This window comes from Pleurodeles waltl, chromosome 4_1 (assembly GCF_031143425.1).
Source record: "Pleurodeles waltl isolate 20211129_DDA chromosome 4_1, aPleWal1.hap1.20221129, whole genome shotgun sequence".
Lineage (NCBI taxonomy): Eukaryota > Metazoa > Chordata > Amphibia > Caudata > Salamandridae > Pleurodeles > Pleurodeles waltl.
In genome coordinates, this window is record NC_090442.1 from 278,673,414 (window position 1) to 278,684,168 (window position 10,755).

At 44.6% G+C, this 10,755-nt stretch overlaps 1 protein-coding gene across 1 annotated transcript; it reads right to left on the reverse strand.

The window, feature by feature from the left end:
• Nucleotides 1-4,881: 4,881 nt before the first annotated feature.
• On the reverse strand, nucleotides 4,882-6,316 carry LRRC10 (leucine rich repeat containing 10). Its single transcript, XM_069230051.1, has one exon. It carries the CDS (start codon nucleotides 6,015-6,017, stop codon nucleotides 5,184-5,186), a length of 834 nt encoding a protein of 277 aa, XP_069086152.1. The 5' UTR covers nucleotides 6,018-6,316; the 3' UTR covers nucleotides 4,882-5,183.
• Between the last annotated feature and the right edge of the window lie 4,439 nt (nucleotides 6,317-10,755).

Sequence of the window (10,755 nt, forward strand, 5' to 3'; positions counted from 1 at the left end):
CTCTCTAGTACTGTTTGGTAATTGTGTCACTAAAATAAAGTACCTTTATTCTTGTAACACTGAGGGGGTCATTCTGAGTCTGCCGCCCGCCAGACTTCCCCCCTCCAAAATACCGCTCCGCGATCGAAAGACCGCTGAGGGTATTTTGGCTTTTGCACTGGGCTGGCGGGCGACCGCCAAAAGGCCGCCCGCCAGCCCAGTGCAAAAACCCTTCCCACGAGGACGCCGGCTCAGAATTGAGCCGGCGGAGTGGGAAGGTGCGACGGGTGCAGTTGCACCCGTCGCGAACTTCAGTGTCTGCAAAGCAGACACTGAAATTCTTTTTGGGGCCCTCTTACGGGGGCCCCGCGACACCCCATACCGCCATCCTGTTCCTGGCGGGAGAACTGCCAGGAACAGGATGGCGGTATGGCGTGTCAGAATCCCCATGGCAGCGCAGCAAGCTGCGCCGCCATGGAGGATTCAATAGGGCAGCGGAAAACCGGCGGGAGACCGCCGGTTTTCCCTTTCTGACCGCGGCCATACCGCCGCGGTCAGAATGCTCCCGCCGACCCTGGCCCCGGCGGTCCGTGACCGCCGGGGTCAGAATCACCCCCTGAGTGTTTTCTTTCATGTGTGTACGTGCTGTGTGACGACAGTGATATTGCATGGGTTTTGCATGTGTCCTAGATAAGCCTTAGCTGCTCATCCACAGATACCTCTAGATACCCTCGCTTCTAGTCACTGCCAAGACTACACTAATAGGGGATACTTGGACCTGGTATAAGGTGTAAGTACCTTAGGTACCCACCACTCACCAGGCCAGCTTCCTACACATTGACAAAGTGAGATTTTAGCTTTGCTATTGCTTATTTAAAGGTGATTAGGTGAGCTCACTTGGTTACAACATTTAACAAAAAGAAGTTACAAGAGGATGAGCAGGCCAGAATGACTTCTCGTGGTATGGTGTACAAGAGCACAAGTAATTTAAAACCAAACCAATTACAAGTCACGGCTGGTGTCGGGGCAACATTTAAAAAAACACTTACCCCAATACCCGCTGCATCTCCTCTCTTCTGGCTCCACTACAGGCATAGGCTCCCAGACTGCCCTGCGACCAATCCTAATGCTGCTGGCAGCATGAGAGCAGCATCAGAACTGGCCTGAGTGCCCTCGATTTGCGCTTCCAGACAGACTGGGAGCCTGCTGTCTCCAAACCTGGCAATGCAGCTCAGGTTGGAGACAGCTCAGTGTGCATGTTTGTTTGGTTGCCGTGAGATGGCCAGCCAAACCCATGTCCACTGATACCAGTGCACACCACCCCCCCTTGTGCCTGTCATACTTATGGCCCCACCTCCTAGAGGGATAAAACGATAATAATCATGGTTTATTATTGTTTTATTTTTCATGTTTTGCTGCTGCTGGTGGGTGAAGGAGATGCTCCTCCGCCGTAGCAGAGGAGCTACCGATTTCAATTACTACCTGCGCAATTCTAACAATTAAAAAAAAAAAATTAAGACTTCACCATAGCATGGCATAACTTCACTAAATTGTTAAGCAAAGGAGAAATGACCCAATGACAGGACGGTCAATGTTCCGTAAAGAAAAATGAAAACCTGATGCAATAGGCACACGCAACCAGGTTCCAAACCAGCAACAGTCAAAGGCATGTTTTTTAGGTCTAGAAGATAAGCTGTTGCTTGCTTTACCCACAGGAATTGCGAGACAGACTACAGCAGTTGTAAGCAGCAACATCTGTGTAGCAGCCACTACCCCTGGATATCTGTGAATGATGCCTCTCACTGAATGATTGAATACAGGATCCATTAGGTTACAATCACTGAGCGGCTCTATTGCCTTCAATGGATGCGCTCCCTAAAATCCAAAGCTCTAATACGATAATGAGACCAGCATTATTGATACAGTAATGATTCCTCACAGGCTCATCCGCCTGCACCCACCGTAGGCAGACAGCACTTCCACCATATGTGTAGGCTTTATTCTTACTGTTTAAATATTCAAAGATGACTCTGGCACTAGCCTCCAAGGACCATCACAGTGACTTCTTTCATCATGAAATGTGCCCTTTGATTGGCTTAACCAGTACATTTGTTACTCGTACAGAGCTCTCTCTCATGACTCTGCAGTCTGGTCACCCATAATCAGCAGCACTGGAATTATGCAGCAGGAGAGGACCAAAGCATGTGGATTGAGTAAATTATACATTAAGAAAAGACAAATTATGCTGAGAAATCTGGCACATTTTCTGATAGTTTTACTTCATTTTTGTTAACACTGCCTGGGCATTGGTTGCATGTCATTAGCACTAGTGTAACACCCACATATAGCAATAAGCAACAGAAAGGTGACCAGTCAAGCCGTACAAAGGGCCTTCCACTGCGTGGCAACGTGTTGCTGTGATTTTAAAAACTCTTGAACCGTTTGAGCTAGAAACATTTTTTTTTGGTTAAAATCTTCATATCATGGAGCAGATGATGGTTTGTGTGGCAAATCTATAATTATGCAAAAAAGCTGAGGCCGCACAATTGCATAATTCCAGTGGCCCGGACCAAAATCCTTTAAAGTTTGGCTTCAGCTTCCTTGAATCAAATCTATTTCAGGGATGCAGTTTCTAATGGGAAGCAACTTTCCTTCCAAGTTTAAAGATTAGCATTTGGTTGAGTAAACAAACATAGTGTCCATAAAACCTTTGTTAGTTATCAATAAATGTACTTCATTGTATAATATTAATCTAGGCCCAAATTCAACAATGCTTCACACGATGGAACCCAGCAAGGCAAGTTACTGTGCTGTGTTGCGTGAAGGCAGGAGTGCTGAACTGCGCCATATTTACAAAGATCTGGCGCTGCTCAGCTCTCTCCCTTCACTGGCACACTTGTGGCTGCCTCGTGCCAAAGCAGACACCCATGCACCAAGGCAAGGATGCCTGCATTGTGGGCCGGATTGTTTGTGTGGCGGAAGCGATACCTTCAAGGCACAAAAACAATCCTTAGATGCTTAACACTCTTTGCAAAGAGGAAGGAACAAGGAAAAGTTCAGATATTTCTCCTCACTAAGCCAGCCTTGAGTAGGTGCATCAATGCTTCAAAGCTATACAAGGCAGCGCTATGCACTCCCTCGTGTTAATTTTTGTTTCACTGGGCTTTGCATTGCTTAGTAAATCCTGAAATACATTTTGTGCCAGGGCTGCATCAAAAAAATGACCCAACCTGATTAAACATACAATTAAACCTGGGCCTTGGGTTGCAATAAAGAAATATGCTGCTGATACTGTACAATTGGGCACCAAAATATATCTGTTTTATCATGGCATAATACATGTACTTTCTACCAAAATACCAAAGGCCACCTTCGGCAGTGCACTGCATAGCAATCCACACACATTTCAGCAGTGGGGAACATCAATGTATTGTTACCTATGAAAACCTCACCATTTATGTATGGGGCCCTTACAAACCCTCTAGCTTCACTCATCCTGCTGGGCCTTTTTTACTTAAACTCTTAGCTTAACAATCAAACACACTGATCTATTTCTCAGCACTGACTGTGCTCCACTATATTTACTGTGAACTAAGCCACCTGTGGGCGTCTGGGTGAGTTTTTGTTGTGGGTGTGTGCTCATGCTATGGCACGATTGAGAGCTTTGGAGATGACGCTGAAGGCAGTCTAAGTCTCTGTCACTGAGTCATACAGGTGTTAAGCCTACGTGCTCATCCAATCCTTACCCGCACTGACCATCACACAGCGCGAGGGCCCTCTACTTGCCAATGTACTTAGGATTTTATGTGAAAGTGCGTGAGGGGAGTACACAGCTGGTGAAATACTGACAGCATCCAAGGGAAAGAGAATGCTGTGTTTACAAACGAGGAGAGGAGAAGACGCAGATGAAGAGGCAACAGATATGCAAATAGAGGATTTCCGTAAAACGTGGGTGGTAAGAGGGTGCAACTATCTAACCGAGAGAGATTTGAGATGAGAGTGATGTGCCTGGGAGAGAGGGGGTGATTGAGCCACTCTGAAGACCGCTGCCCCTTCCACAAGCCTTAGTGCACTTCAATACACAGTCTCATATTAGCAGAATACAAACATGTTCAGTTCTAGTTGTTCATAGCAATGTTATTGTTGGTACGCATTTATCTAATACTGCTAACAAGGACCAGGAAAGCCAACGAGTCTGGCGAGTTTCAGGCTTGTGTTTGTTGTTTTAAGTCAGACCTGTAATTATGAAGACCACACCTCTTGGAAAGGATTCTTAGTTATGTTTCTTTGTCCACATCGCATTTTTAATAAGCCCCTGTTTTTTTCCATTCCACATAAAGCACTAAATAAAAAATAATATTATATAATCTCTTGAGCTCTGTGTTTTATGTACTAAATCTGTGTTTATATCATAGATTGACAATGCATAACTAACTAGCTCATCTTCATTATATAGCAGATCCAGTGGTATTGAACTCATGAACATGCATTAATGTATACATGACGTTTGTTAATCCTAGGTAGAGGACACCCTTTTATGTGGTGATATACGGTTTCTCTATATGCTGACGCATAACTGGGGAGATCTCCCCTAGAATTTGGGAGTAGAGGGCTTTATGAGTAGTATGGGTCTTCCCCAATTTGCAGCAAGGCTTCATTGGCCTACATCACCCTTGTACCAAATCACCATATTTTGTGCTTTTTATACAGAAATAGCTCTAATGTTTAATTCAAGCAATAGGAATACACCACGTCCCTTTACTAAACTTTATACATGCGACATACAGGCTTTCATGACATAGACGTATATTTTATTCTATTCCTAATCCAACCATATAGAGATTAATTCTGTATAATAGATCATCAGCCAGTTGTCTTGGAGAAAATAAGTGTCCTCATACGTTCAACGTGTGGAGCTATGCTCCTTTAATCTCTTTATTGACATCATGAAATAAATATTCAAATCATTTGAGAGTTAAATTACCAAAAGAGATTAAGTTTATTACAAAATATTTGTACTATTAAATACATCTTTTAATATTTTTCTGAATCTGAATATTGATCCACTTTTCGGATTTTAGGAACTATAATTACAGAGTACATATGTAAATGCTATTAATGCAAACAGAGTGAGTTCACACATTGGTGTAATAGCTACCTTTGCAGCTGTGTGCATGACAAGCTTTTCCAAAGAGTTCACTAATTCATTGGTGAGTGTCCCCTTCTTTGGCGACAGACTGTAGATCCTTGTTTTCCATTATTTTCTCAATCTCCTGTTCAATTTCTGACCGCTTCTTTGGCTCGGGGCTGTCTTCTGACCAATTGCCGACCTTCCTTACCCCCTTTGCGACTCTTGGAGCGTTGCTGCATGGGTTATGGTCATAGATGACCAGCTTCAGCGCAGACAGGTGCCTGAGACTCGGGAAGACCCTGATGCCATTTCTGTCCAAATCGATCACCTCCAGGAAGGGCATCTCCAGCAGGACTCGAGGAAAGTCGCTCAAGAGGATCCCAGACAGCCACAGAGTGCGGAGCTCCTTCAGGTCTTTGAGCTCCTTGGGGAGCTGGCGGATGGGGTTGGCTCCAGCGTGGAATGTCTTAAGGTGCTTCAGCTGGCAGATGACGTCAGGCAACTGAGTAAAGTAGTTGTACTCAATCCACAAAGTATGCAGGTTGTCAAGATGACTCAATTCTGATGGGAGGTCACGAAGTCTGTTGTTGCCGAGATAAAGGATACAAAGCTGACTCAGGCGGCACACCACCAAAGGCAGCGCTTTAAAGTTGTTGAAATCCAGCGCTAGAATTTGCAGCTTCTGCAGAAGTTCTAACTCAGGTGGGAGAGAATTCAAGTTATTGTCGCTGAGATATAGCTTGACAAGCTCTGTGTAAGTGCAAACCTGAAGCGGAAATCTCCTCAGCTGGTTGTTGCTTAGATCCACCATTTTGTCGATTGGCATTTCTTCAAGCTCCCCAGTGAGGAATTCCTGGCACTTCTTCGATGGTATGAAGGCAATGATGCCCTTAATAGTGTTGCCCATCTTCACCTGTTGGGGTTCCTTTCTACATTTTATGGAATATCCACGCCACACAGCTCATAGATGCTCTTGGGTCTAGGCATTGTAGACTGTGCTGTTGCTGGCATCTCCTCAGGGCCATACTGATGCAGGGTTTACATGGCAACTATCATTAATCTCAAGGGCTGTGAAACGCTCCTGATAACAGCAAGGGTGTTCGGTGATGAGGAGCTTGGACACAGAAAGGACGAGGACGTTGTATTTCCTTCCAAACTGCTGTAAATCTGAGCTCTTAACTCGTGGGCTCCTAATTCCAGCTACGACCGTCCTGAAAGCCTTCTCTTGAAAACATCTATTTTTAAAAGAAAGACATAAGTATGCGAGGCACTTTGCGTTGCAACATGTGTTGTTCCTGCAGCCTCTCTTGATTGGTTGGAGCAGGCTTCCCAAAGACTGCATTTTTAAAAGTGGATTAAAGTTAACTAAACATCTTAACTTTAGAAGTGTTACTAGGAGACGCCATATGCAATCTGATGCTGTTTAAAATTCTAGGAAGGGTTTAAAAATAGCTCTCAACACTAATGGCCATTTTATTGAGTGATTTAGAAATGTGCCAAATCATGCACGTCTCCACGCTGCGAGAAGCTACGTGGCCTATAGGAAATGCCAAGCTCAGCCCCCACAAAAGTAAATAAACAGCATGGCCTGCTGCTGGCACTGTAATGTAGCTGTAGACTCCGGAGGTCTGTGTCTTTTCAGCCACCTCCACGCCACACTATCCATCCAGCACATTCCATGGATTCTAAATATAGCCTGGGGTACCGGCTGCCAAGGTCACGGCTTGCTTTTCTTTATTAGTAGAATGTGTCATTCACTGTAACTTCCTGTCTGTGAAAAGCAGCAGAAATATTTGACCTTCCCTTTTTGTTTAAGTGTAAAATCTGAAAGCAAATAAAAAATGTCAACCCACTTTACTGCACAGCACTTAATTTACCTTGTCTCCAGCCTTACCCTTTCTTTACTGCTGCTGTTTCCTCCCTCTCACCTGCCTTGATAAACAGTTACAGGAAGCCTCATAACCAATGGAATGCTTAATTTGTAAATGAAAACGTGCTGGTGCCCAAAGCTTTCCTTTGAAACTCGGGGTGCTGCAATTAAATGTGCGCGCACAGAATATTTAGGCAGTAATCCTAAAGCCAACTCGGGCCTCTTTAATCCGTTTAAAGCCACTCCCTTTCCCTTAGCTCCTGCAGATTTCTGCTTTCTCCCTTTGTGACACATTTCCGTTTTTCTCTTCCTCTGTCTTTCCCATATTTGCCTTTTGCACGCGGTAAATGCTCGATGGATAAAAATAAGGCCCATATTTATATATTTTTAGCGCCGCATTTGCGTCATTGTTTTGACGCAAATTTGGCGCAAACTTACAAAATACAGTTGCATTTTGTAAGTTTGCGCCGTTTTTGCGTCGAAAAATGACGCAACTGCGGCATTAAAAAGTATAAATATGGGCCTCAGGACCGGCCCTCAAAAATAAGTGCCGGTGCACCCCACCGGAAACCACCGGCTCAAATTAAGCACTGACCTCATGGCAGGACGTGGGCGCAGCCCACTTAAGAGACTCCTACGTAATCTAAGCTTGCTTTATATAGAATTTAATAATTAGCAGTAATAATTATTGAATCCTCCCTGCCCCGTTGCTTGATGGGGAAGAGACGGCGGTCACGTGCAGTGGTGCAGCCTCACATCACCAGGTACCAGTCCCAGAGGCTGTGATGGAGCCGGCCGACCATGAATGCACTCGTTTCTTTTAATGGCCCGTCCCCTTCTGGGCGGGTACATGCATTGCTGTGTGTTATATTGTACCTGCACTTCAAGCCACTCCTCTTGACCACACAGCACTGTCATGGTATTAGCATCAGTGTCTGCCCACCTTAAAACTGATTCACAGAGCGTTCCATAGTGTGACCTAGGTGGGAAGCAGTCGGTTTTGTGTGCGAGGGCCCCACAGGAGAGTTCCGGTTGTGTTGCTGCGGATTGATTTATGTCCTCAGGCCTGTCAGTAAGACAGAAGGATGCTTGACGTCACATGCCCACGTCCCCCTTGTGTGAAGAATGGGTGTTCTGTGCCATGTTGTTGAGTGAGTGTGTTGGGGTAGCCTTCAGTGGAAGGCTGTTTGGGAACAGCCAGGTCTTTGCAATTCTTTTGAACTCCAATCGGTTGTGAAATGTTCTTATTCTTACTGGGAGAGAGGTCCAGAGCCTGGCGATCTTTATCTCCATAAATGTATAGAAAACCTGGGGCTTTCAGAGCCTGAGGATGGTCGGAGGCAGACACAGAGACGGTGTTGTAGGATGATGAGGCCTGCGCCATGGATGGTCCAGTGGGAGATGCAGGGGGCACTGAGGGGCAAACACCTGTCGCTCAACCATTGCACATTTCACATCGAAACGTTTCCTAGTAAATCGTGCTTTTCTCAAACGTTTCCTACATTCAGTGTCATGTGATGACACTTGGCTTCAGAAAACCACGATATTTATTTACTTTTTTTTTTAAAATAAACACTATACAATATTTCCAATAAATCTGTGTAATAAATGAAGGGCAATTTGAAACACCTAGTCATGGCTACTGCACTGGAGATAGGGTATGAAACGCCAGCCATCCATGCCCAGAATAGCAGCTTAGATGTTATAAAGCCCTCCTGAACAGAAGTGCAACAAACATCCATGCTCAAGCCACACAAGTACTTCAAGCAGGCGCAGTGATAGTAAAGTAAACCTCACCACTTGTAAAAGATGCACTTTTTATGCATTGTCTATTACACGAAGGGCTTTAGCAAAACCAGCACCCCTCCTTACCCACAACAGCTACATAGTTGGATTCTTGACTATCAGGCCTTGTGGTTTAAACTGTGCCACATTGTGCTAACCTACAGTGAAGGGCCTCCAATGTGTTTTACTGTGTTTAGAGATGTGGCCTTGAAGGAAGGGAATGCTTGCAGAGGAAGTGTTAATAACAAGTTATATCGAGGTGGTATAATATATTTATATTACATATAAGATACCTCCAAGAAGCAGCACAGTGCTCCAAAGAGACTCTTTTTATTGCAAGATGCACATCTCACCGTGAAGTGCTGTCCATTGAACAATAAAGTGTCTGCTTGGTTCGGGATTTCAGAACCTATGCCCTGGCATGGGAGAGAGGCGTGAACATGTTGTGTTTTCACATGTTCACATCACACTTTCCACAGAATAGGGAGATTTTGTTTTCAAGTGAGAGAGATGGAATTAATACTGATCTGTCCCGAGTCCATAGCCAGCCTTCCTTTGCAAATGGACGTTGTCAGTGTCAAAAGTTTTGCTTTCCCTTCTTCTGAAAATCACAAATAATCTCTTTTCTGTTCCTGGTGCCCTTGAACTCTTGCTAGTGCGAGGATAGTCAGTAGACAACCCACCAGTATCCCTTTTTGGGGACACTTATCATCTCGCCTTGGTTTCTACAGTGATCCAGAAACTTTACACTTGCAGATCTGCCCACACCCCAGTGCCTGATAAAGTAACTGGCACCCCCCTACCACCACAGTCAGTTCATGTAGCTCGCTCTTTATTTACCAACAGTTTCCATCCCAAGGCTGCTGCACCTGTGTAACAATCTTCTGTACAAAACCGTATCAACAGGGCCGGCTGGGAACTCAAAGCTGCCCTGGCAGAATTTGTCAGACCAACCCCCATAGGGTACATAGTGAGCGAGCCTGACCACTACAATAGGTCTTGGGGGGGGGGGGGGGTTCTCGTGAATGATGATCTTACAGTGCACCAGGAGACAGCAATCTTTATTGGGGTTCTTCAAAGCTTCCCTCACCATCACCCTCTAACAATACCTTTCATACCTCCATAGCTCCTCTCACATGTATTTCATTTGTTTTATAGCACCTCTCTTACCAACGTAGGCTGTTGGAGCACTTTACATCACACACATACAGAGACAATGAGTCATACATGTGTAAATCAGTGTATAGAAAATGTTATAAAAGACAAAGAGGACTACAAGGTGTAGGATTGACATGTTATCCATACTGGTAGGCATTTTGGGGAAGCATACACTCTGGATGCAGAAAGTAACACTGTGGTTAGGGTTGACTTTACTAATAATTAATTTCTACCCAAACTCTTTTTAGCTAAGCTAGGATAACCAAAGATTGGGAAAAACATAACTTTCTAACCTGTACCATGCAGTTTGCATGCAGCTCTTTGATGGCAGTTCATAGCTCACTGTGCTATATTATGATTGTATCTTATGAACTGCACGGTAACGAAAGGATCTCTGTGATAAAAAGCAGTATCTCACTGAGCTATGCACATAAAATACTGTTCTGTAATCTGCATAACACACGTTCTTTGCAGCAGACAATAAAATAACAGGAATTCCCAAACTGTCTTTATTTTTTGGGATTCCCATGTGGGTTCCTTTCCCTGGCCTATCAGGTTTACCTGAGCTTAATGAGGTTGCCACAACAGTTAGGCCCAAATTTAAGAATGGCCTTGCGCCCTCTAACGCCACATTAGCATCATTTTACTGACGCTAATGTGGTGTTAGAATGCCAGAAACGCTGCTCAAAATCTACAAAGTGGTGTAATGCATGCATTTCACCACTGTGGGACCCTTTGCACCACTTGCATAATGTATTCAAAGTGGGCATTCAGACGCAAGGAGGACCACAAAAAAAATATGATGGCAGAACAGTAACCTATTAGGATAGGT

Excerpts from the sequence above, each read along its gene's own strand:
- LRRC10 (XM_069230051.1), bottom strand. The coding sequence starts at position 6,017 with ATGGGCAACACTATTAAGGGCATCATTGCCTTCATACCATCGAAGAAG.